Source organism: Stegastes partitus, unplaced genomic scaffold (assembly GCF_000690725.1).
Source record: "Stegastes partitus isolate 25-593 unplaced genomic scaffold, Stegastes_partitus-1.0.2 Scaffold17, whole genome shotgun sequence".
NCBI lineage: Eukaryota > Metazoa > Chordata > Actinopteri > Pomacentridae > Stegastes > Stegastes partitus.
The window spans coordinates 1,167,248-1,195,119 of NW_007577748.1; the positions used below are offsets into that span (position 1 = coordinate 1,167,248).

A 27,872-nucleotide genomic window follows, 5' to 3' on the forward strand; every position below is an offset into this window, starting at 1 on the left:
TTCTGATGGTATTTGTCAAATGTTTCACTCTTCTTTAAATGAAATATCTTTCAAGACCTGTGTATTTTTTTTTCATTCATTTATTTTACGAACTTAAGCCCTGTTCACATTGGATTAGTATTACATGGGGACCTTTATCAATTTGTAATAATTGCAGCGTTGGTCTGTGATCTTAATCCTGTGCAAATCTGCTGTGCCCATAATTAGATTTTCCCATTTTTTGTGCTTGAAACAAAGGATATGGGTGAAGGGGTCATTTCTAAATCACACACGGTCCCCAGCATGTAAATAGATCTTTATTCAGATTAATCTCTGTCATTGCTCCTCTCAAAATGTGTGAAACTTCCTAGTTTAACAAAAGTTTCAATTTACAATTGCAGTAAGTTCTCACATTTTAGAAGCTTAGTCTGTCTACTAGAACCTACTTTCTAACCAACTGCACATTTGTTTCACCACTTACATTTAAAGGGGAAACAGAACTGCTGACTGGATTACATAACTGACAATAGATCATGTATTAATTTATTTTCATTTTTTTTTTTAAATCATATGAAAAGGAGTCGAAATAAGGTGGTTTAAATTGATGGTAAGTATAAAAATTGGAGGAGTTGTGGGTCTTGTGTGCAGTTTTGGTTGAGGTTAGGGCAAGAATGTCGTTCTGGTTAAATGTCAAGGTTAACTTGACCTGTTTATGCTACACATCACTGTCAATTACTTTAATAGTTAACCAAGACTACTATGTTTCCTTAATCCCAAATATTTGGATCGCTTTGTTGTCTATCAATAGAAGGAGTAAAGAGGCGACCACCAAGCAAGTGATCATAAACAGACAGTGAAAGCAGTCAAATAACTTTTCAAGGTGAAGAGGTGTAATATCAGTGGCTGATTTTAGTCTGACTGAGCTGCATTTCACCTGCTTAAGGCCAGACTCAAGGCACAGACACCCAACAAACAAGAGCTGAAGGTGGCTGCTGCGACTGCCTGGGAGAGCATCACCGGGGTAGACAGGAAGCATCTGCTGATGTCGGTGAGCCAGAGACTTCAGACAACGATGGACTGCAAAGGATTTTACACCAAATATTAAATACGATAAACTTAAATGACTGTATCTCTCCCATAGTCTCTTATCTAATGAGAATATAAAAGCTGAGACTTGGCACTTTTTGAATTTAATGTAGAATTTATTATTTAATTTTAAGTGTAATATGTTGAAGCAGAGACTAATGAACAAATGATCAAATAGACAATCCCCAGAAAAGAGAGTCTACAATTTGGCAGGCTTTTTCTGACTCTAAAATACATAAATATAAGAGACAACTGCTGACAGGCTTTAATAAAGATGAGATTACATCAGCTTTGTCATTTCTTATCAGACATCTGTTTGGTTCTGCTCACGCTCTTTCTCACTGTAGTTTTGCAAATATCCAGCATATCATCCTGCTACTGCTGATTACAGATCCTGCCTTTCTTTGTCAAGCTTGGCCTTCATGCGGATTTAAAACCTGTAACTTCAGATTTGAGTGTGAGTTCCATTCTTCAATTTCAGTTTCAGCAGAAGTTTCAGCAGCCCCTTTGCTCCTGTTGTGTCTTTAACCACAGCTCTACTAACACCCAGCCACCCAACACCCTTCCTATTACTGCCCTCATCCTCACTGCCAACTGCTGCTGGAGTTCTTTTCCTCAGCCCCAACCCCAGCATGCCCCCGGGCTGCCACTATGAGCGCCAAGCAATGTGAGTGCAGCAACTCACTCTAAGCATGAAGGCTGAGGACGCTTGGATGCATCCTGTCGTCGCCGTGGATGTGTGGGATTGGAGATCTGGCACGCAGTGATGACTCCATTGTACAGGCACAGTCCATCCCCAGTCGCTTGGCTATAAATAACAGAAAATGAAAAAAAAAAAAATGCAAATGCACACGAGTACAGTATCTCTTGTGGCAGCTTCAGTGGCAACCTTTGAGGATGCCTCCTTCCTCTCATCACAGCAGATGTTTTCCCTGTGCCATATGGTATGTATACCTTTGCAGATATGGCTGCAGGGGACAATGTGCAGAGATGGGGCATACAGTAGATTCTAATTAAGGGCTCAATATGTGGATGTTGCTTTTAAATCCTGACTGACACTTATGTCTATGTGCACAATTAATTCAACTATTGTATATATTGTGGCAAAGTACACCAATATCCTCCTTACAAACAGTGATCTCATTTGGGGCTTTTTTTATTACTGTAAATTCCAAGTGAATCCAGAAAGAAAAACAGCTTCTTTGTTTGAACATAAATACAAGGCATGTGTGGAGATTTTCTCAAGAATTTTGTGGGTTGAATGCTCATTTTAGTGTTTTTGTCATTACAGTATTTTAATACTTGGGTTTTTGGTATATTTTATGTATTTTTGACATTGTTCTTTGATTTGACTTTCAATTTTCATTGTATGCTACTTGATTAACCCTTTCAACTTAGTAAATGTGTATTCCTTATACACTTCAATAATAAGTATCTTTGGCTTGAAATACCCCTTCAGCACTAACTAACTTTGCTTGAAATTAATGATCAGATATGGTCTTGATTAATCACTCATTAATTCTTAAGTAGACTTTACATCATTACATATCTGGTGTCAATCAAAAGTAGACAAGCTGACAGTTAAATATACATGGAAGTTTACGCTTGTCATATACATACAGGTGAAATACAGGTGTGAAAAGAAAAGGTAAAGGTAAACTTCATAATTACCAGGGATATATGCAATTTATTACCAGTTCTTATATACTGAGGCATCAGCCAAAGTCTTGTAGTTAGTTAATTTTAGTCGCTTATAAACCTTTCGGAAATGAGGTAGCGAAAATCCTGTTTTCAGGTGATTTTTGGGGTCAAACAAGGTAATTTAACTTCATTTGCATAATTTATTTCATGACTGAATCACTTGTTCACATACGGGGATTCCCACTGATAGACAGTCAAAATGAATAACAGAAAATCGCCATATACCTGAGCCCACTATACTGGGCTGCAGTGTTGAATGGCAGTGAGAGCCGCAGACCGATATAGCGTTCTGCAGTGTTGAACGGGAGTCATAATGCCAGCTCGGTAGAGCGGGCTATACTGTCGAAAGGGTTAAACAGTTTCATTTGACATTTTTGTCACTGTGGTCAGGCTGGATAGTTAACTACACCAGAGAGATGTTCTGCAAAGCGAGATCAATTGGTTTTTGAGGTTTTTTGAGCCTTTCAGTGCTTTCAGTTTTCAGTGCCTCGATGATAACTGATGCTGCACAGTTATCCTGCCACGGAGGAGCTTCTGTTCAGAGTTTTTGAACTGGCTCTAAGAAACACCTCTCTTACATCAATTCTTTTTCTGATGAGCATCTGTATGAGTGAATTCTCAGCTAAGGGAATGTGTTCTATCTGCGAACCTCCTGACCCGTACATTAGTAATCTCACTTAACGAATCTGTGCAGTTACAATAGGCAAACCGTAGTAGGCAACCCAGATGCACAGATGTGTTTTTATGTTTGGTTCTGATTTGCAGCTTAGTTTTACATTGCTGGTATCACAGCTAATAGAACACAGATTAGAAAACTGACTAGTCTATTGGTATTTATGAGAAAGAATATTCAATCAATAACATTAATATCACTTTGATTTGGCCAAAAACTGAAGGGATTTCTTCATATCCTTATTTGACAGTGACGGACTTAAATGCACTTTTTCAGTATCATGTTTAAATGCATGAAGTTTAAAGTTTCAAATATCTAATGTGCAGCTGTCATGTCAGAGATAAGCAGCTGCACTGAAAGAGCACTGAGTGGTGAAGTAAATACATTAACTTACACGGTTAACAGTTTCATACTAGCAATCCTCTCTTGCATCATTTGCAGTGACAGCACTTTTTACTCTATTAGATTTTTATATTCTTTGTAGCTCTCCATTATGACAGTCTGTTCCTCTTGATTGAAGTAGGCAGCATGCGATCGATCCATTTTGTGCAGAAGAAGATTCAAATGATACAACAAATTCCTCCCTTTAATAGAAGCAAAGTTAAGCGTGGTGAAGCCACATTAAAAGCATCTGCCTGATATTGTGTAGATCCCCCTTGTATGGACAAAACAACTCTGACCCATCCGGCATTGGATCTCTGGTGGGGTCCTGTGTTGTCTGGCACCAGTATGTTGGCCGTGGATGCTTTGAGTCCAGTGTGAATCAGGCTTGTACGGCTCATCGGAACAAGCACAGATGCTTGATCGGATTGAGATCTGGGATGTTTGGAGGCCAGGTTGCTGCTTTGGCTCTTTTTTGTGTTCCTCAAGCTGTGAGGAGTGTTGTTGCCATGGGCAGGTGTGTTCGGTCAGCTACAATGTTAAAGTGGGTGGTAAATGTTAAAATACCATCCACATGAATGTAAGGGCCTAGTTTCCCAGCAGAACATTGCACTGTAACAAGATGACCAGTGCTATTCACAACACCTGTCAGTGGTTTTATGTTGCAGATGATCAGTGTACAGTATATGAGTGCAGTAATCATTTTCTAAACATTTTAAAATCGGGATTCCGACCAATGTTTGCAATTTTTGTAATTCTTTTCCCCACTTGCTGCAGGACTCAGTTTCATTTTGGGGTCAAAGACATGGGCACGGTTTCTGGATGTTCTGCAGTGGTGCCATGAACCGTAGAAGTTAGCTGTGATCTTTTTTGCTTCAGGATATCCCTTCAAACCTTTTCTTCACGCCACCGCTGAGCCTGTTAAACTAAGGCACCTTCAACCTCTAGCCTCAGATTTTCTGAGGCATAGCAGGCACTGGGCAGGGGCGGCTAGCGAGCTGCACACTTTCTATGGAAAGGCCAGAAGGTTTTTGTCATATCTTTTTGTTTCGAGACCTCGGCTGGAGGAGAAATTTACCCAGCACCGACAAAGATCTTTGGAGCAGCTTTCTGCCTGCTGGACTCAACACGGCTCATCTGTCAAGCACTTTTACACACACACACACACACACACACACACACACACACACGTACGTACATGCACACTGACTCACACACACACATACACACAATCTGGAAGGGGAGGTCTCAGTATCAGCGCATGAACAATTGGTCCAGGCCTGTTGTAAACAGATTTTATATGCACCCTCCCCTCTCCCTGCTTTGTTCTTCTTGCAGGTCAAAGACTCCGCCTCCCTAAACTGATTCCTTGTGGTCACCCTACAGTGATCAACAAGGACATGGTTCTTGTTGCTTGCTGGGCTTAGATGTCAGTGTGCGAAGTATACATGGATGGAGCATGGAAGATCCATCCATTCATCCATTATCTATACACCGCTTAATCCTTACTAGGGTCTTGGGGGCTGGAGCCTAGCTGGAAGATGACATATTATTTGTTTAGTTGTTAACAATAGACTTAAGTGCACCCTAAAACGCTTTACTACTGAAATAGATTTTTTTTTCCCTCTTGATTTCTTTCCTCTTTTATTTCTCATATTACAGTATCTGCAAAAAATTGAGCAAACACATCTTTGCATTTTTATTTTCATTCCGTTTTCTCATTTTTCTCTGTGCCCCAGCTGGCTGTTTGTTCACTCAGGCTGAAGCAACAGCCGATCACATGATCAGCATGTTTGACGTGATTGACAAAGATATTTAGATGATAAGTGGCAGGACTATAAAATGCTGTGAATCAGGAGAATTGCCCATTCTAATTTCTCAGAGCCCAAGATGACTGTTCAGTTTACCATCATATGACAAAGAAAAGGATCAAATCATCCCATTTGACTCCCTGAAAAAAGAAAATGTTTTGCATTTTTGCTTGAAAAATGACAGAGATGATTAATCAAATGTCAGAAGAGTTGCCAAAACATTTTCTTGTGATTGACTAATTGTTTCAACACTGAAGTGGCCGTGTGACATAACATTCAATGAGAAAAATGATGCTGAAAACCATTTGGAAACAGGACAAACAGGACTTTTTTGCATAAAGAACCTCTCTGGGAATATTGCTTTATGTAGTTTGTGTGTTATTATATTGTATTTGGAGTATTTACTTTATATGCCAAATGAAGAAATATGAATAACACCATAATGCAGGTTTTTGTCTGTAACTCACAGCCCTGCTTCACATGTGTTTACACCTGCAGGACTTCCTGGGCCAAGCTTTCTGCACACTGGGTGAAATAGTCGGTTCCCTGGGAAGCCGCTTGGAAAAACCTTTGATGTAAGTAGCACACTGAATCAAGCACACACATGCACCAACAAACAAACAAATACGCTCACATAATGTCTTCTGCTATTTTAATTAGACACTCATAATTGACAGTGAGGAGCAAGAAGACAGTATTGCATTACCATAATCAGAGAGTCACTATCATTATGTGCCACAAGCAGCTGTTTTGACTCATGTTCAGATTTTAGATTCAGTTCCTTCGTGGGAGTGAATTGAAAATCAGTATGTGATTTTAAGATCACTTGCCGCTGTTTGTCTTTGAAGTGAAGTGAAGCAGGAGCATGAAAATGGGCCAAGATGTTGATGAAAGTGTATGCTGTCTCCACTAGCCAAATGAGATAAATAGTTAAAAAGCAGCAGGCCTAATGACAGACCGTAAACATGTTGAGATGGTAAACAGCATCTAGTGAAAAGGGACAGTTTACCCAAAGCAAAGCTGTCAGTGGTGAGTTCCGAGTTGGTTTTCCGAAGAAGCATAAACTGAGCTGAAGCATCAGTTGAAGCCTAAAGAACTAATCAGGGACATTTCTTTTTTTTAAAATGAATAAATATCAAATTTTATTCTCAATCACTGTATAAAAAAATTAGTGATTAACATTGTAGCCAGTTGATAAAAAATCACACAGTCTTCTCCCTCGTCACATTTTTTTAAATCTGTCTCTGACGTCAACTTGCTAATATTGACCCCAAAAAAAGTAAAAATTGCCTTAAAACATGAATATATTTAGTGTAGTCAGAGGACACACTGAGCTGCTATACTGACAGCCTGCATGACTAAAGTGACAAAGAACTATGTTACCCACACAATGCAAATGTCATCAGCTTAAGGTTTGAACAAATGAATGTGTCCAAGAAAATTAAAAGTTGTAAATTTTGGTACAGGTACTGAAACTCTGTTGAGCTGTTAATGACCATTTTCGTAGGTTTGTTTTTGTTTGTTTTGATCTCATGCACACAACCGTGCAAACAAGTCACACAATGTTAGACACAATATTAGTCCTGCCAGTGGTTTCACATATTTGATACAAAGATACACAACTCTGCAAAAGTTTTAGGTACTTAACATATTTTGATATTTAATCATCATGTGATAGCTCCAGGGTGGACTGGTCCCAATTTATTCTGCAGCCTGACATCTATTCCTGAACATATAATCAATTTTAAATTGAAATTGGGATTTGAAATGGTGGAATTCCTCAAATTGCAAAGGCTGCAGTTTTAAGGATGTACATTATGGAGTGCATCTGGTGCAGATTTTCAACTGCGGAATCAGTGTTTTTACAGGTTTATGCCATCCTTCTTGTGTGACAGCTGTGTTTTTGAATTTATTACACAATGACTATTAACCTCAACAAAAAATTATTTCTCAAACAGATCACAATATCTGCCAGAAAATTTGTAATTAGTTATCTTCCCCAAATCATGAAGGCTGCTGACAACAACCCTAAGTACTCAGCCAGAGTCATGAAAACACTATCCTCAGTGGCAAAAAGAACAAAGAGTCCTCCAGCAGATGGTCCGGCCCCACAGAGCCCTGATCTCAACATCATACAGCCAATGAGACTAAAGACACTGAGACTTCCCAAATCCACAAAGGAACTGTGGGGAGTCCTCTGAGATGCCTGCAAACCTTTCTGCCAAGTACCTTGAACAACTATTTTTTATTTAATCACCCAATAAAAAAAAAACATATTACTTAGTTTTTATTGCCTGAAGCAGAACTAAATGTTGCAGCCAGAAAAAACAGGGAAAAAAAACACGCAGGATCAAAAATGCTTTAAAAATCTCATTTGCAAATGTTTTTTAAGAAGGGCTTGTATTTATCATATTTGGTGGACTTCAAGGATGCACACAGTATTTTGTAGTAACACTGAGGGTACGTAGTTTTGTTTATTCACAAGAAACCCCCCTGGGAACCTGGAAGACAGTGTTTTAGGGGATCAGCATACCATAATGCACAAGTTACCAGCTGTCAAGTATGTATATTTTTTGCATCCAAGTACATATGAATATCATGTAAAAAAGTAGTACACAAGTTCTATACTATCTACTAATCATCCATCCATCCATTATCTATACACCGCTTAATCCTCACGAGGGTTGCGGGGGGTTGGAGCCTATCCCAGCTGACTTAGGGTGAAGGCAGGGGACACCCTGGACAGGTCCCCAGTCTATCGCAGGGCTACACTTAGAGACAGACAACCAAGCATACTCACATTCACACCTACAGACAATTTAGAATCACCAGTTAACCTCAACATGTTTTTGGACTGTGTGGGAGGAAGCCGGAGAACCCAGAGAGAACCCACACTGCACGGGGAGAACTTGCAAACTCCATGCAGAAAGATTCCGGTGCCCCCACCGGGACGCGAACCGGCAACCTTCTTGCTGCGAGGCAACAGTGCTACCAACTGCAGCACCTTGCAGCCCTATCTACTAATAAATCAAATGAAATTACTATATACAGGTCAGTGCAGGTCAAGGTCTTTACAGGTTTGTGGAGACAAGAACGAAGGCAAACCATAAAACAATTAAATAAAAAATCAAGATACTTTCAAACATAAATAAAAGAGTTAAAAGAAACTAATGCACAGCACTGTAATCACTGCATACCCATCATTCCAAAAACAGAAAACTTTTATTAGGATGTAATTTCAAGAAAACATTACTCAAAATGGACAGTTCTTCGTTACACCACACTGATAAACTGGTTTTTAAATTATCTTGGTTACACTGTAACTGTCTTTTAACTGACAGTAGAACTACAGCGTCTTCTTTTCTTGAGCCTACTGATAAGAACAATTTGCTGTTGTTTTTGTTCTCCTCCTGAGGCTGTGAGCCATCAGTGGTCTAGCAATCGTCTTATTCCCATGTCCTACAGTGGTGTCCAGTGTGTGTGTGTGTGTGTGTCTGTGTTAGCAGTAGAGAGAGAGAGAGAAAGAAATCAAGTGAGCTAGAAGTAAGTGACTATACTGGCGTCTACATCCATTACCGTCTGTCTGTCTGTGTGTGTGTGTGTGTGTGTGTGCGTGTGCATGTATGTTTGTGTGTGTGTGCGCGTGTGTGTAGGTGTACGTGTGTGTGTGTGTGTGTGTGGCAGAATCAATGAGTGGTTGCAGCTGAATGGGTCTGCTAAAGAATGACACACAAGAAATATGATGTAAGAATGTGTTGCTGTCGCCGAGTTATGTAATCACCTCTGCCTGCAGTCATTCACTGTATTTCAGATCCGTGTGTGTATTTTTGTGCCTGACCATGCATACCTGCATGTTTTATTTTTAGCTCTTTTTTTTTTTTTTTTTTTTTTTGCACTGCCAGGATATTTTTAGATATTCTTTATTACTGTAGTGTTTATTTGCAAGTTTAGGCAACTGTGTGTATGTGTGTGTATTTTCAGTGTAGGTCAAAAGCATCACACTTGTGCTCAGTGTAGTGGTGGTGGATCATACAAATACAGTAACAAAGACAACTGAAAAGACAACATACTCTAAACACAGGCCGCACAATTTAGTTATAGCTTTGTATCATATTTTGTGTATGATATTAGTTACAAAAACAGCAAAGGTCCTAAAAAGGAACATAACTGTATTGTATTTTATGGTAAATGCAACATACCAAATCTGGTCACAGTATATAATGCATGTTAACCTCTACCGACTGGGGTTAGGCATCGCACCAGTTCCAACTGAGAGCTGCTCCCAAAAGCCTAGCTCCAAAGGAATAATTAAGAAAGCTTAAATCTGATCCTGCTTATTGATTCAAAAATTCATTTCCCTCACATTAGTTTGTAAACACTGTTGTACAAACACCTGCTGTATACCTACCTGCCATCCGTCTGTTAGTAACAGGAGATGAATGTCTCCCCCTCTCTCCTGTCATCTCCCAGTGCATTTGTCTTAACAACTCAGAAGTCCAGCCTTATTCTCAGTTTACCTACTCAGCAGTGGCTAAGTTGTTCGATCAGCAGGTGAGCAGCATAATCTATGTCACCTTAATTTAGCTAATGCTGCTAAATGTATTACAATGATAAGGCTAGACTTTGCTGTTCTTAGAGTAAAGTAGCTGAGGTAAACCCAAAAATATTCAAAAAACAGAAAAAAAGAGCACTGTTACTACTGTTACCTTGAGTTTATCCAGCTTTAAGTTTATGCATATAACATTTATCCACAATGAGGAACGTTTCACGCAACTCTACTGTGAAGAATACAGGAGGACGCCATAGTAACTGGACATGAACTTAATTTTTCTTCACACAACACGCAGGCTTTCAGTAAATATTCTGTTAATAATGGCACTAACTTGCCTCAATGAACATAATAGTTAATAAACCCACTAGTCTGTGGTACACAGGAGATGCAGTTAGATATCAGTAGATATAACTGTTAGGTGTTAGTTTACCTTTATAAAGAGAGATGTGCAGCTATGGAGAAGATACTGAGCTTCTTTACGTCAGTAAACTACTGATATCACACTGAAATTGTTGCTTCAAGTAAAAATATGTAAAGTTTGGTGTAATCGGGAAAAATGGACTATGGCATTATAAATAAAATTGCTCAAAGCAGGAAAACATCTCTTGACACTACAATTCTGTATGTTATATCATTAGATTGTTATTACTCATGCATTACTCTAAAATCCGGATTTAACTGCCATCGTAACCCTAAGCACCTGCCCCTGAGAGAACAAGAATCGAGATTCGTTAGAAACATAAGTTGATAAGCAGAGTAAGAATTGTTAATATATAAATGATACCCAGCTCTACTTGTGTCACACTTGAATGTTTGCATTTGACATAAATCAGAATTGTTGAGTACAAACAGAATTCTTAGAGATCATGGACAACAGATCCTTAATGCTGCATCACATCAGCTGTGTTTAACAACTGACACCCAAAGCATTAACAAGACTCACTGTACAGACCAAGACAGTCTTCATGCTACAGCAGCCATGATGTTCAATCTATTAAGTAAATGTAAAGAAATGACAACAAACAAAGAAACAAACAAAATCAGTGTAGAGAAATGTATTTCCAGATTACGATGCAGAATTGGAGGAAAGTGTTTCTATTTTTTGAACATGAGACGTTATTAGTCTGTAACATAAGATGCAGACTGTTATACTACAGTATATAAATATACTGATCATGAGCACTGAACTGCAAAAGATATTGCAGTATAAAAACTAATTTGAGTGATACTTGTAGAATCATTTACTCTCAACAACCTCTCGCTTAGTTCTCCATCATTCTATAAACTTTGTTCTTCCACTCTTTGCCTCTGTGACTCTGTCCATCTCTTTCTTGTTCTCCCTGTGTCTCACCGTTTTTCTGACTGCCCCCTTGCTGAGCAATCTTTCTGTTCATACAGTAAATTAATTTCACTGAATGCTTCTGCGTTCAATAAAGGACGGTGGTGAGTCTCAGGTGACGGGGGGCGTTTCAAAGCCATGCTTCAATTTGCCATCAATTTCTTCATTTTATATATATATATTTTTGTAAGCTCTCTCTGTCGTTACTGGACAGTACTTAGCCAAATGAAATTATCTTTGCCCTTCCTCGTTCTGAATCAGGCCCGCGGTCTGTGGCATTCATTTGGTCTATTTTTAGTGGTCAGTCTCCCTTGGCTTTATTGGCTGAATATTACGCTTCGGCTGCTCAGGATGCAAACAAACACAGCAGCTCAAATGTCATTGGACGTGGTTACATTGCTTTGATGTTCTCCTCTGAAGGTTATCATTCAGCATTAATTAATATTTATTTAGGCAATCAGGCAATGAATGTGAGAGATGCTAAGATGAAGAGAAATGAGATTCCAAGTCTGCAGGGGTTTCACTTGACAGGATTTTGCATTTTGTATTTTCTCATTTCCTGCATTTAACTGATACCTAAATGGCAGAATAATCTTACCTTCTTAAAGATCTTGATTATTAATGTCATAAATATTACAATGTGGCTGAAGTTATCATGTGTGGTGAATAAAAATGCTACAGAAGGATGAAAAAACAAGAAGCAGAGTAACAGATTAAAGGTGGCGTCTGCACAGTAGCATGTAGTATCTCCAATGAAATCATCCAATGTGTCGTGTATGTAGCTCAGGCAAACACTGGGGCTTTTCAAACATTTTCTGGGCTTCTTTCTTTTATTTTGGCCACATATGATATTTGTATGAGTTATTATCCTTTTAATAATATAATTTTAATATGCTTCATTATACACATTTTCTGACCCTCCATGTCTGGTTTATTTATTAAATTGTGTTATTACAACTATCATATGCAGCATTATTTAGTACATTCATATTCATACTCTCCAGCTATCTAATGCTAATTCTGGTTTGTCATTCAACATGTGTGTAATTATGTTTATACTCACTCCACTTTCATTATCAACAGTCTTTTTAACTGCAAATCTATACACCATGTGTATCTTACAGTTATGAGTGCAAACATCTATCTGGCATACATGTACATGCGAAAGATGTACACAGTGTATCTAGTCTTAATTTTCTTTTTATAATATTTATATTTAATTTTATTTTTGTATAGTTTCTCTTGGTTTTTATCTGGCGTTTATTTATTCCTTATCACTTTCCCCTCTTCTGCTTATGTCTTTTGAGCTGTTGTAATGTGTGAATTCCCAGGGGAGGGAGTAACCAAGTTTATTTTTATCTTTGTGTCTTAAAATTTCAAACAGTCTGGTAAAAACCCAACTAATGATAAGGGACATTCTGTACCCTCGATGTTTGGCTGTCTTATGGTGTTTCTTTGAATAACAAACTGCTAGATTATATTGTCTCTGATCACAAGATTATGATTTTCCATAAATTTACAGTCGTCTACCTGTATTTGCTTTATTAGTTGAAAGCAACTTCTCCACTGCCCTTGTTCATAATGCCTTCAAGCAGAGGAGTCTTTCTGCCAATGATCAGCTATATCATTTTAATGAAACATGTCAAGGTGTCATTACCCCTATCAAGAACATTGCATGCAGAATGTAACGCCCTACCCTGGCATACAAGGCATTTCAAGAAGCAGTGTAAGGCAGTTGGGTGTAGATGTAAGAGATAAAGTCAGGTTATCTCTTAATAGTCTAATAGCCTTTTCACTTTGGTTTCTAGTCGCTGCCGTAACACCAGGGTTTTATTTCAGGCAGTTCGTTCAGTGGCTCAACCTTCTTCTTCTAGTCAGCAAATGAACGAGTTCACTCAGGCATGAGAGAAGGGTCTTTACCATTTCCTAAGTAAGATGGATGATATTAAACTCCATATCACATCTGTGACCAGATATCTCCTCATCTGAACTGAACTCTGCCAGTATTTTTTTGCAAGAATTATACATGGTAATAATCCCACTAAACGCCTCCACCTGTCAACTAGACCCTCATCCCCACTAGACTTCTGAAGGAGGTTCAAGGGGGTTTCTGAGACTGATGGCCCACAAATCCCCTCTATTATCAGCTCCTCATTGTCTGCTGCCTCTGTCTCATCCAGGTTTAAAAAAGCAATAGTTTGACCTTTTCTGAAGAAAGTCTGACCCTCTTTTTCTCAAAAAAAAAAAAAATTGAAATTACATTTTTAATCGGAATTAACTGATGAGTGTTTTGCCTCTCTGTTAATCTCTTTTGTACCAACCATAGCACAGAAACAGCTCTTATTAGGGTTACAAATGATTTACCTTAAGCTCTGGGGCTTGCTCAATTTTAATTGTACTTTATTACGTTCAACATTTGATGCAGTCGATTGCAACATCCTTATAAGTGAATACTCTCATATGTAAATACTGTGGTAGAGTAAGGGACACTGCTCTTGCATGGTTTTGCTCCTATCAGGTTTTATCTACCCCCCTCTTACATGGTGTTCCTTAGGGGTCTGATAATATTTTCTATTTATATGCTTCCTTTTGTGTCAAATAATTCGTAGTATAATATTCTTTTGAACAGTTATGCTGGCAAGATGGAATTTTGCTTCCAGCGACTGGTTGTGAGATTGAGACAAATTTTCTCTTGTTATAGGAACCTGTTCTCCCAAGTCAAGCATTCTGCCTTAAAGTTGGCTTTGATGTTTGATTCTTAGCTTAAGTGCAATTATGCCTTTGTCAACTTAGGAACATTGCACAAGTTCAAGTCTGCATTTAACAAGTCATCAAAGCTTCCATCTCCTCACATTTAGATTATAGTCCTTGTATTTGGGGCTCAGTTCAAAGATAATCTCCCATCTCCAGCTCATTCACAACTCTGCCAGACAAACTGTAAGAAAAAAGAACCATTTTGCTCCCATCCTCACTACACTACACTGGCTACCTGTTAGATATAGAATTGATTTTAAACTTTAACTGATTGCTTTTAAATCCTGACAGAGCTCATCATAGATTTACTCCTGCCCTGTGATCCTAGCTGCTGCCTACACTCCTCAGGTAGAAACCTCCTCACTGTTCCCACATGGTTCTCAAAGGAAGCGGTGGAACTCTTTAACTGATGAACATGGATTAGCAAACTCAGTACCTTCTTTTAGGTCACTCGTAAAAACTTACACAGGGAGGCCTTTTTATGTTAAATCTGTTGTTTGCCTAGTTTCTGTCCCTCTTTTCTCTGTTCTGTCACTGTGTTTTGTCAGTTTTTTTGTTTTTTTTTTTAGAACATTTAAATTACTAAAAAGTGTTTTGCAAAAATTGTTGTTGTTGTTATTCTTCTTCTTCTTATTATTATTATTATTATTATTATCCATTCATCCATTATCTATACACCGCTTAATCCTCACTAGGGTCGTGGGGGGGGCCTATCCCAGCTGACATAGAGAGAAGGCAGGGGACACCCTGGACAGGTCACCAGTCTATCACAGGGCTACACTTAGAGACAGACAACCAAGCACACTCATATTCACACCTACGGACAATTTAGAATCACCAATTAACCTCAACATGTTTTTGGACTGTGTGGGAGGAAGCCGGAGAACCTGGAGAGAACCCACGCTGCACAGGGAGAACATGCAAACTCCACGCAGAAAGATCCCAGGTGTCCTCACTGGGACGCGAACTGCCGACCTTCTTGCTACGAGGCAACAATGTGCAACACCGTGCATCCTATTCTTATTCTTATTCTTATTCTTATTCTTATTCCTATTCTTATTCTTGTTATCATTATTATTATTAGTAGTAGTAGTAGTAGTAGTATGTCTTCCACGTTAAAAAATGTTAAGTAACAGACAGTTAAGTATGGCTAATTTTGTTTGTTTTTTGTTCTCTCTCCTTTTTTCTCCAGTGGGATCCCAGGGAAGAAATGTGGCACCATCATAGTGAGAGCAGAAGAACTGAGCAACTGCAGGGTAAAAGTCTGTTTTATTTGCTTGTTGATTCATTTGAAGTGCAATTTTCTGACTTTCAGATACACAACAACTTGTCATAAAAAAAACCCTTACAATTCCATAATCACTAACAATTTCATGTGCGTGTAACACACAGACACACACACACACACACACACACACACACACACACAAATAAGAAAATAGCTTAAATAGCAAAATAAGTATTAGCTTGGGCAACTTATATTCAGCAAATGAATCTAGGTCAATGGAAATGTCCACAACTGTAGACATAGATATTAACTGATGAGCCCAAACACCCCTGTCTCATATTTTGATGGTGGTCCTTCACCTGTCGCCATCAGCTTAGACCCACCGAGGTCTGAATTTGATTGATAGGACCTGTGGTGTCAGGTAACAAGATGTGAGCTGGACATTCAACAGTAATTCTCCCAACACCTTGTCAACAGTTTATGGGTTTTCCCTCCTGTGACACCTCACCTCTGCTGATGGGGGACATTTTCAGTTTGGCCTTTGTCATAATCTCTCAGCTACTCAACCAAACCAAGGGATCTATATTAAATCTATGAAATAACCAAAATGCATGATTGTTTATTATAGGAAACATTTGTTCACGCCTACATATTTTCCTTTTCACCACATTACATTTTATCTCTATATATGTGAGACACTAGCATTGCTATAATACCAAAAATTTGAGTCCAGTTAGAGAACTAAGTGTATTATCTCAAAGTGTATTTTCTAGAAATGTCACAGTGCTGCTGAGAACCAGATGATGTATCCAACACTGTCACAGAATACATGTCATGCTTTATGTTGCTTGATTTACAGTGCTTTTTCACAGAAAAGGATTGGAATTGTTTTATTTCTGTTGGCCGTGTAGGTGAAAAAACTCTTAGTCATGGTGCTAGTTGTCAATCAGTTTAAGAGGACTGGTTTTTAGCTCAGGACACAGCACACTGTTTGACACTGTTGACATGTCTTCATTTGAACTTTGTGCTGAGCCAGCCCGTGACTATTCAACCCCTTTTTCTTGTAGACAGACAACAATCCCCTTCAAGCACTTGCACAGTGTTAGAAAAGGGGCTATTTCTGACAGTGTCTTACCATTCTGAGTCAGTGTTGTTGTTTATTGGTGTTTTGGGCACCTGTGGATACCTCAGTTCATAAAAAGGTTTTGTTTTAGAGTTCATAACATCAAGCTGAATTTCACATTTCAGTGTCACCCCTTCAAAGTGTAAGAGCATAGGTCCTGAGCTATCATTCTGTCATAAAACATGTCAAGCATAAGGAGAGAAGACAGTTTTAATTTTTTTCCTTTTCCAAGCTGTACAGCAAAATAAAATTGAAAAAGAAAACATCCATTTTTTGTGCACTTTCTAACGGCATCCATGAAAACAAAGGAAATGACTTTTTTTTTTTAAAGAACTAGATGATAGTGAAATTCATTATACCAACAAACTTAGAATACTTTATGAAATAACAACCTCTGCATATCATTAATCACATATTCAAGATGAAATCATGCTAATAATATGCAAATGTCACAGTGTTCAAGGGTAATCTTGATGTAATCATCTAGCATTGGTTTTGGGGCAGGTCAAGATTAATTTTTTATATCAGCTAACAGGACTCAGTTGGAGAAAGCAAAATGTGTCTAGTGATGTATCACTCTTCATTATCCTTTTGGCCAATATTAATACTTTTTCCGAAAGCAGCAGGTCACTGTGTGCCATTTCAGCAGACTTGAGACTGTGCAATATTTATGTTCTTGTTCCCTCTCTCCTCTTTAGGAGTCGGTGATGCTCCAGTTTTGTGGCAATAAGCTGGATAAGAAAGACTTCTTTGGAAAATCTGATCCATTTCTCGTCTTTTACCGCAGTAACGAGGATGGATCGTAAGTTAACAAGCCCCTATGCTGTCTGGGGACATCAATTTGCTAACTTACTGTATGCAGCTGTCTTTACGGTATGCACACACATCATGGGAAAATGAAAAGCATAGACTCTGAGCATGATTTTTCATGCTCCAAAACCCCTATATAGTGGATATAAGATCTAAACTGCCTATGCGATGTTACATAATACTGGGTGTTGTATATGTGACTTAAGCCATCCATCCGTCAACAAGAGAACGCAGTGGAAGGAGGGATGAGCAGAGATAATAGGACATAGCTGACAAGAGGGAAATAAAGGGCGAAAGGATGGATAAGATGGAGTTAAGTGAAAACTGTGTGGAGGTCGCAGTCTCTTTGCCCTGCAGATGCTTTTATTCAAGTCGACTTCAGTGTCTCGCACTTAACACATTCTCTTTTAGTACAGCTGGGTATTTACTGATGCAGCCTAAATGTTCTGCTGTAGGGTATAACAGCAGCACGCCGTGGTTACAAAGAGCCAGTCTAGATGACATATAAAAAAGAACAACTAAGGATCAAGCTTTATGAAAATACTTTTTATATTATATTGCCCATAGTAACAAACAGAAGAGGTCCATGTTTTTAAATATGAGTGGCAATTTTTCACCTGTTAACAACTTTGTATGTCTCAGGTTTACCATCTGCCACAAAACGGAAGTAGTGAAGAATACTCTGGATCCAGTGTGGCAGGCTTTTAAAATTCCTGTCAGGGCGCTATGTAACGGAGACTATGACAGGTAAAGTAAAAAACACACCAACAAACATTTAAGAAATATTTACACTTAAACAGATAGAATAATAATATATGAAGCAGAAATGAGAGTGTAAGTGAACTTTATATTTACAGCAGAGTTCAAAATGGTCAAAGTGACACATGAGTTAGACTATGACATTTTTTAAATGGTAAAGGGGCCACATTTACTTTACGCCTTTTTAAAACTTAGGTTCGATGGTGCTTTGCGATGTGTTTCTTTCACCCACACACACACAGACAGCAGTTGTGGCAGAGTTGGCGTGCAAAGTGCTAGCCTGCCATTGACAGAAGAGCCCTGATACCATAAAAATTACACTTAAAAACATACATATCAATGTCATCGAAAGAAACCAGCTGAGACAGTTTGGGCAAATTAATTAGCATGCCTCCTGGATGCCTTCTTTTGGAGGTTTTCTGTGCACAACCGTCTGGGAGCAGACTGTAGAGTAGACCCAGAACTCACAGGGGAGATTACACTCCCTGTCTGGCCTTGGGAAGTCTTGGGATCCCTCAGGAGGAAATAGAAAATGTTGCTGGGCAGAGGGACATCTGGAGTACCCGACTTAGTCTGCCGCTATCAGACTCTGTAAGTGGAAGAAAATGCATAGATGGATATACCTAATACACATAAATAATGTATGTATATATTGTAGCTATAGCATTCCTATTTACTGTCCTACAGTCAATTTCAGTTCAAGGTTTGAAAGCATTGTAAAGCCTATTAGCAGCATGCAGGAATGATCTCCTGCAGTGCTCCGTTCTACATCTCAGCTGGGGAAGTCTCCTGCTGAGCACACGCTTCCTGCTAAGCAGCATGTTGCGGACGGGGTGGGAGTTGTTGTCTATAATATTTCTTAGATTGGAGAGAGTCCTCCTCTGTACCACCACAACCAGTGGCCATAGACGATCCCAGGACAGAACTAGTTCCTCTAGGGAGCTTGAGTTTCAAAAACTTTCCTTAAGTTCATCCACCATCCCAAACACACTGCTGCTTAAAATACTTTAAAAAATAGTAAAGCACAGTTTGCTCTAGACCTTCAGTCTCGGCAGATGATCACCTTCCCTGACTCTGGATCTGTCTGAGTTTTGAGGGTTTTTGTTCCCTCTCATTGACAGTTATTTGTTAGGTTTCTTTATTTAAAATGTGTAAGGCCTATACCTTACTGTATAAAGTGCTATGAGATGACATATGTTGTCAATTGGCACTGTATTAAAAAAAAACAAAAAAAAACTGAATTGAATCGAACCATCCTGTAGACAGCCTGTATGTTATTCACTCCCAGCGGTTGTCCAGATGCACTTCCAGGTACTTGTATGATGTCCCCATTTGCAATTCAGACCCCTGGCTTTTATTTGAAGCAAATGCAGGCCTTCTTTTCAGCCCCTAACCAGCTCCTTGCTCTTAGCCACAGTGAACACCAGGGGGTTACTGTCACGCCAGCTCCTGATACTCCTCTGCCCCACTCAAGACTCCGAGTTGAATAGGAGTTGTAAATTGTTAAGAGGAAGGGTTCCAACACCGCCCCCTGTGGAGCTCCTGTGTTGCTCACAACTGTCCATGTCACACAGCTGTGAAGCCTTACAAAATGTGGTCTTCCTGATAGGTAGCCTGTGATCTATGTTTTTATACTGGAGCCCACCTGTGTCTCCCCTAGCCTAATCCCCAGCTGAGCAGGTCAAATTGAACTGAACGCATTCGAGAAATCAAAGAACGTTACTATCACAGTGCTGCTTACCTCGTCCAGCTGGGAGTAAACCCTCTGCAGCATGTAGATAATTGCATTGTCCACACCACCATGCAGCCAATAGGCAAACTGCAGGTGATCCAGCAGGGATCTTACCAGGGGTCAGAGATGTTATAAGACCAGCATCTCCATGGTTTTAATGTGTGAGGTCTGTAGTCATTTAAGGCAGATGGACATGCTGTTGATGCAGGTGATTGGAACCAAGTAAGAGGATTTTCAAAGCTCAGGGTCTCATTGCAGGAGCAGGCTGAGGTTGAACAGGCACCAGAGAACACCACAGAGCTGTCTGGCACCTTTAGGGGCTAATATGGTCAGGTCAATCACTTTCTCCTGATATAACTTCCTCTTAATCTGATCAACTGAGACCCACCCAGTTGTCCTTAGGATTGGAGTCTGAGCTGGGGGTCACAATCTCTAGCCCTACTTAATCCCACCTGCTGTTCCCATCTGTTGGTGCCAAACCCAGGGATAGTTCTCACACCATTGCAGACATACTTCACCCTGTTCCCCTGAAGCTTGTCCTCCACCTTCCACCTTTATGAGTCCCTGCTCTCCTTCAGCTTTTTAGCTCCACTCAAACCCTCCACACAGAAGTTAATGACAGTGACACAATCAGTGAGGTCATCAATGCCTTCTCCATGTGTTTCACAGAATATCTCCCAGTTAGTCACTTCAGAATCAACCCTCAGATCCTGCAGAGACTCCAGTGATCATATCCTGACTATCCTGTTGATCACAGGTTGCCTCTGTGTAAAGGGCGTGTATAGTGGTGAGAGCAAGACCAGACTGTGGTCGGACTTTCCTGGGAGAGGAAAATGTATGACTGTATAACGAGTCCAATGTTGTACTTTCTGTGGTGAAACAGTGTATGAAAAGGGGGAAGACAGGGAAGTTGTTGTGTCAAAGTTTGTTGTTGTATGCACAGCTTTTTTCAGCCTTACACAACCAATTTTACAATCAACCGTCTCGAGAGATCAGACGATATAAAAAATATGACCTTACACGTCAGAAACGGTTATCTTTCCCATCGGTATCTTTGTGAAAAGTGTGATAAGACTAGGTCTGTCATTCTAAAATAAATCTAAAAAACTGGAACCAATGATGGAATTCTGTACTATCTGAGTGCTCTGTAATTCGTATTTGTCTGGGTTACACCAGGATATACAAAGAGCTACCTTCAGATAAAAGCCATGTACGTGCCCTCTCTTGATTATGTAGACTGGTCCTTGTAGGACCTCAGCCTTCAACAGACCAGTTGCCAGCTCTTTAAGCAGAAAAAACATAAATCTGTGTTGCTGATTGGTTTTTTAATGGGATTTCTCCCCCTCCTTCTCTCCATCCTCTTCTTTTCCCCTACAGGAGCATTAAAGTGGAGGTATACGATTGGGACAGAGATGGAGGGTAAGGGAGCAATGCTTTTATATATGCTCAAGCATGTTATGGTCCCTGTATCTATACAGTATTATTATTGAGTCTAACCCATTCAATCTGGATACCATTTTAAGAATTACAGATGCCATGTATGCCCAATGGCCCTGTTATTGTATGCTGCTAAAAAATACAAACTGCCTAGATAACATCTGAGCATATGTGCAAAGTAGGGAAAGGCTTTTGGGATTATAGTCACAGATCGCACTCTAAAATAGTTGTCCTTATGCACCCTCTTGTTTTTCATGGTTTGACTAGATACTGTTGACAATTTTCACCGTAGAGTCCTTCATGTCACAACTCCCGGCTACACTAGCTATACACTGACTACGAATATTGCTTGAGTAGTCTTTTGGTAGTTTGTTCCATACCATTAGTGTGGGAATAAAGATACTGTTTGTCTTTTGAGGCAAGTGTATTCCCAGTACTCAGAGGCACAGTTTGCCCCTTCATTGTTCATTTCACAGACAGTTTTTGACATTTCAAGGGCATTTTGCCCTGAGCTCCCATTAATATCTGACCCCGATTCCAACTGCACTGATTATCTCCATGAAATTGTAAAATTGGTTGCTATACCCACACCTCCAGGAACCAAGGAGCTTGTTAGTGATACTCCTCTACTCTGAAGAAGGCTTTACAGACAATGTGAATACACCACAAAGAAATGCATGAAATTTGTAATTCTCAAGCAGGCTTTTGTGCCATTGTGAATGCATCTTCACTTTTTTCTAACACTGCCTCCCAAAGATCTTTCTCACTGAAATACATGTAGGGTTTTTCAGTCAGGATGAAGTGTGACTTTGTGTCGTTTTTTTACAGCCACGACTTTATCGGCGAGTTCAGCACCAGCTACAGGGAAATGTCCAGAAGCCAGTCACAGTTCCACATCTATGAGGTGATATTCTACGCATACACACACCCATGCACACACACACACACATGTTATTATTCTCTTGTCCTCACACCTAACCCAAACCTGACCCCAGTTCCAATTTTAACTCAAAAATTAAGTCCTAACCCTCAAACAGCTACGAGAAAAACTGAAGGCCAGGCAACTCGTCTTGCCACTTGTCTCAAAATGACCTCCCACACATGTAAAGTAGTTTATGCGGTGGATCTGGCACATGACTACATGGTTAGGTTTAGGAATATGTCAGGCTTTGCTTAACACTTTCACAATGATAACTACATGTTAGAAGCTTTTTTTCCCCCCTCTTTTTTGTAACTTCTCCATGTTCTAGGTTACCAGTGTGATACATCCCACCACATCTAATAAATGATTGGTTGGTTAAAATGAAGTAAAGCAAAGATATGTTGATTTGAAATTAATTTGTGATGTTTGACAAACTCAATCTGACAGAAAGTAGGTTTTCCTGAAAACACAAAGTCGGATGAAGTTTACCTGTATAGGAACCCATTTTCAATCTGAATGGACTGCTCTGTCTCTTTGCACTCTCTCTGCAGAATTCTTGAAAGTTGTTTCCAGAGGAGGGCTGAAAGCTGAGCTATGGGTCCTGTCTACAGTACTAATATTACTTTCAGCAGTTTTATAAGGAGAGATCAACTTGAAGTGAATATCAATATTCACTGAGGTTAAGAAAAGAAGCAAGCATGCCCTCAGTTGACTCAAGGTCAGATGCAAACTAGTGGAAGGTGATAGAGAAGGTTACGAGAATTAGTAAAAAGTTCACTATAAAAGATTAACATGTCACCACATAAACAAAAAAAAAAACTTATTTATGAAACCTTTGCCAAAGCCTCCTTTAAATAATATATAAAATATAAAACACTTGATTTAATGCTTGACATATTGTGAAGCAAATGTTTAGTTTTTTTTTTGTTTGTTTGGTTTTGTCTGAATCATACATAATTAAATTCTCCTCCACCTTTAATCACAGCACAAAATTTACCGTACAGAGAAACATTTGAAACGGTGCGTCCCACGCAGGGCAGTGGACATATGAAGACAGGATCAACCTCAGGAAAAAAAATTAATACAACATAATGGAGGAGGCATTAGCAAAACCCATTTTTCACAACATTGTGAACATAACCTCCTCTGGCTGAGTGCTTGCTGTCTTTGTTTCAGCTTGTGTTTCCCACAGAGCTTGAGTAAGATGAAAACTGGACAAATGCATACATCAGAACTTGACTATCGACTGATCCATTGCAAGCAGACATTCTCATGTTCTTATAGAACACATGACCTTGGTATAGTTAACTGTGTCAGCACATACGTGCTGAGGCACAAAAATGATGCTTCACTTGATTTAGATTCTGTTTAGAGTCTGAGAATAGCCAACTTTTCCTGGAGCCTTCCTCACAGTGAGCTGATTTTATCCCACTGGATTTCTTCCGACTGGGAATACATTACCACCTCATCCCTATTCAGCAGTTCTTTATTGATTTGGAGGGCTTATTAAAAAAAAAAACTCACTTTTTGATACTGTTCTGCACTGGCTGACCTGGAGGAATATTTGAGCAACTATTTACTGATTCTTATGATTTAGTGGGATGCTCTGCCCTTGTTGAAACACACATACAGTGTATGATATTAACCTCATACCGGTTCCTCAAAAGATAGACTTCTGGTGCCATCCTCTTGTACTCTTTGCAGTTCCCTAACCAGCCCGTCAGCTGTATGTAGGTAAACCATATGTGCAAGTTAAGAGTTAGTAAAACTGCTCATGAAGCACAACCCAAATCACCTGCTCAGCAAGAGTTGGCTGTTTTGATGCTACCGTGTGACCATCAACTCGTCGCCTCCACCTTTTGAATCCTTACTTCTGTTCTAGATTGAACAACGGTAATACCAAAAGTGCACTAAATGGAATGAAGTGGTAGAGTATTTATTTTTCAAAGCATTTAGTTTAATTCTGCTGAATAGTTGGGGTTGATTAAATTACATCAAATTAGAAGACACGAGTCAGGAAGTCCGGCTGCTATCGTGTCACTGAGACAATAAGGTGAATCCAAGCTCATGATTTCTCCACAGGTGCTAAATCCAAAGAAGAAAGGGAAGAAGAAGAAAAAGTACCTAAACTCAGGAACGGTGAGTTTTTACTGTTGTATTTTATTATTATATTGTTATCATATTTTTCCAATGTGACCTCAAGGCTGCACTTACACTTTAACACTTGCAGCTTAATTCCAGATTGCTACTGCTCAAGGTTTATGTAGTTTTTTTTATATGTATTCTGAACCTGGGACCTCATGTGATTTATCTTTAAGAGGCTCATGTTTACATTTTATGAAATTTGCCAATCATTTTTCAGAAAGTGTTTCTTCATTTCTGTCCCTTTAAGACATTTATTCACTGTCTCAAAGCATGAGCATGCATCCAACCATCAGATCCTGTTAAAACAAAAGGTCTTTTTAAAGTTTTTAGCCCAGTCTGCAAATCAGAGAGTTTAAAATGACCAATCAAAGCAGCATGTGCTAACAGGAGAATGGTGTTAGGAAAATTTTAATCATCTTTGCTTGAATTGTGACCTAAATATTTAACCAATTATCAAAATAAATGCCAGTTTATTTTCCATGTTTCAACTATTTCGTTCAACTCTTTGTGTGTTTATGGTGTAGAGAGTACAGGTTTTGTTTGTTTGTTTGCTTTTTACTGATTGTAGGATTTTAATTTTTTTTTATTTCGTCATTTCAATTCATGTAAGCCATGTTGCAAAATACTTACCTAAGAAATTAAACTTATTGTATGTCCCTACATTAACAGACTCTGCCTCTGCTGTAAAAATGATTTTTGTCTAATTCAGACACTTGTCTGACTGGCAGGTCACCCTCCTGTCCTGCCTGGTGGACACTGAGCTGTCCTTCCTGGACTACATCAGAGGCGGGTAGGTTCTAGATTAGATACCAGCATTACTGTCATCATTAAATCCTTAGTCACTTGCCACTAGTCGTTTAGACACTGCAGATGCTCAGCTGAGAGGATTACAGCGGCGTGTTATCGCTCAGCTCCAAGGTTAGACAGACAGCTGCCGATAACCTGCTGCTTAATTGCTCGCTGCTGCATGCTTTGAAACATGCTGTGGTATAATCTGGCATGATTGATGGTTCCATGTTTCTCCTTACGTGATTTATTTTCTTTTTGCAGGACTCAGATTAATTTCACAGTGGCAATTGATTTCACAGCATCAAATGGTAAGTGCTTTGCTCTTAATAATGAAATCCCTCGAGCGTATCGAACAGATAAAACGACAGTGGTTAACGATCAGACCTTTACATGATGTGAACTCTTAAGGGACTCCTTGTCAGTCAGCTTAACTTATTCCAATGACACTTCACCCTCTTGATTTGAACAAGAGAGGAAAAAGCAGCTAAAAGTTGGACCATTACTTAAACATTATTTTTGGCTTTAAACTTCGAGCTCACTTTGATATTCTTTTTTTAGCCTCAATTTGTAAAGCTTGTGCTTCTGTGTTGACGGAAAGTCATTACACCCACACTTTTCAAATTACATTTCCACTTCAGATTGTTATTGTTGTGGCGCACCACAGGTAAATTACAGTACATTTATCAGTGACAACTAGTCAGCGACAAACAAACAAAATTAGCTGTTCAGCACAAAATACTTTGTCACAGATAGTTGATCTTCTTATCTTAGCAAGAGATGATTTAGTGAGTTAATATATGTTATATAATTTTGGAGACATTTTTACATCACAGGAGCAATGGATGACTTTTTCAACTGCCATCAAATCGGATTCTCACATTCCCATTTTGGAGAGTGGCTGAAATAAAAGTGATGTTATGCATGTAATTACATTACATGCATAATATCTGCATTGGTTTTGCTCGTATTCCAAACTACTAACAGAAGTTGCACCAGAATGTAACAACTGTCTCACAGCTATTTCATAAAGCAGGTGTTATATGTTTCCTTGTTGAACTTAAAAATAAAAGCCAGCAATTAGATGATCCTAGAGAAAGTGTTGCCTTTGTATCTCCTGGGTAATATATTCTATTTGTTTGAGCTCCATTTTTGCTATTAAAAAAAAAAAAATATATATATATATATATAAAATATTAAAAACTTGTCATTGAGTCACACTGTTGCATGATGTGACATATTCCTTTGTTTGCATGGACACACACACTTTAGACCATTCATAGCTACACACGTCATCCTGCTGTTGACGATTCTCACAAGCACATTAAACGTGTAATAATCTGCCACTGAGAATAATATCTAACAAATACACAGTTTCATTCCTGCTCGAGTAACATTTGCTCAAACTACTGTGCCTGGCTATTTTGCGAAATTACTGAGCCCTTTACAAAATAAAGCTATATATGTCTGACCCATTTTTTAAGATTTACATAATCAGAAAGAGCTATTTGGGCTTAGGGCTGAATGCTACAGACAGGGCATAGAGTGTTTAGAGACAAACTGAAACATTGCTGGTTTTGGTCTTGTTGCGATTTTGACAGTATCCTTTTATGTCATCACTGTGGTTACAGTTTTTTAATCTGCTTTGATGTATTTATTTTTATCTGTTCCATTTTTTTGTTGATGTCAATAATATAGAGCAGACAAATGAAGCTAGACTTTTGATTTTACCATTTTTATTGTTCTTTGTTTGCATTTTAAGTGTCAAGACTAAAGCCAAAGATTTTGTTGTTGTTTTGTTGTTGTTGTTTTTTTCTGCTTATTAAAAAAAAAAAAAAAAAAGCCTTTGGCAGTGCATAATTTCTCAGGGATGTTCACTTGTTTCATTCATTTAAAACCATTGGAGTGAGGATTTGTAGGGTCAGCAGGTCACTACAGCTTTCTAGTTACTAATCTATACCTTAAGGTTACAGTTACTCATGCTGCCCACTGAGGTTTAAGGCAGCCAGTGAGATTATTTCTGCCTCCAGTGCAGCTGTTTCTTGGAACAGCCTTCTTGTTTGTGTGACTAAAACTACAGTCTACCTTTTAACCCCTTCCACCCACTCCCCTTATTTCCATTTCAATATGAGTCACAGCCCAGGGGTAGCAGGGATAATTACAGTGTGACTCTGATGTGTGTTTTATTGTGCTGAACCATTCGGCTTTCAGGCAACCCGTCCCAGCCCACCTCACTCCATTACATGAGCCCATACCAGCTGAATGACTATGCTATGGCGCTAAGGGCCGTTGGAGAGATCATCCAGGACTATGACAGCGACAAGATGTTTCCTGCACTGGGCTTTGGAGCCAAGCTTCCTCCAGATGGACGGGTCTCGCATGAGTTTGCCCTGGTAAGAAGATCATTTTCCCCAATGTGTGTGTGTGTGCGTGTGTGTGTGTGTGTGTGTGTGTGTGTGTGTATACACTACTCACAATAAGTTAGGGATATTGTGAGAGACTCAGTAGATTTCATACATACAGTCTTTCTTTCACTTCAGAGATTTCTGGGACAGGGAGGCTATTGTATTGGGGTGATAGACACACCTCATTTTGTGTTTTCCATGTAATGGTCTCACTGTGTACAGTGTGCCTTACATGTTGGGGCCAATACC

General features: G+C 39.1%; 1 protein-coding gene across 1 annotated transcript in view; it reads left to right on the top strand.

The window, feature by feature from the left end:
• Positions 1 to 27,872, top strand: part of LOC103364395 (copine-8) — a 78,773-nt gene that overhangs the window by 41,967 nt on the left and 8,934 nt on the right. The window contains exons 6-15 of the mRNA XM_008291508.1: positions 6,130 to 6,206; positions 15,469 to 15,532; positions 17,326 to 17,429; positions 18,080 to 18,184; positions 21,306 to 21,347; positions 22,194 to 22,269; positions 24,370 to 24,426; positions 25,161 to 25,222; positions 25,483 to 25,529; positions 27,430 to 27,611. Coding sequence (XP_008289730.1) covers positions 6,130 to 6,206; positions 15,469 to 15,532; positions 17,326 to 17,429; positions 18,080 to 18,184; positions 21,306 to 21,347; positions 22,194 to 22,269; positions 24,370 to 24,426; positions 25,161 to 25,222; positions 25,483 to 25,529; positions 27,430 to 27,611 — 816 coding nt within the window. The remainder of the gene's footprint in view (positions 1 to 6,129; positions 6,207 to 15,468; positions 15,533 to 17,325; positions 17,430 to 18,079; positions 18,185 to 21,305; positions 21,348 to 22,193; positions 22,270 to 24,369; positions 24,427 to 25,160; positions 25,223 to 25,482; positions 25,530 to 27,429; positions 27,612 to 27,872) is intronic.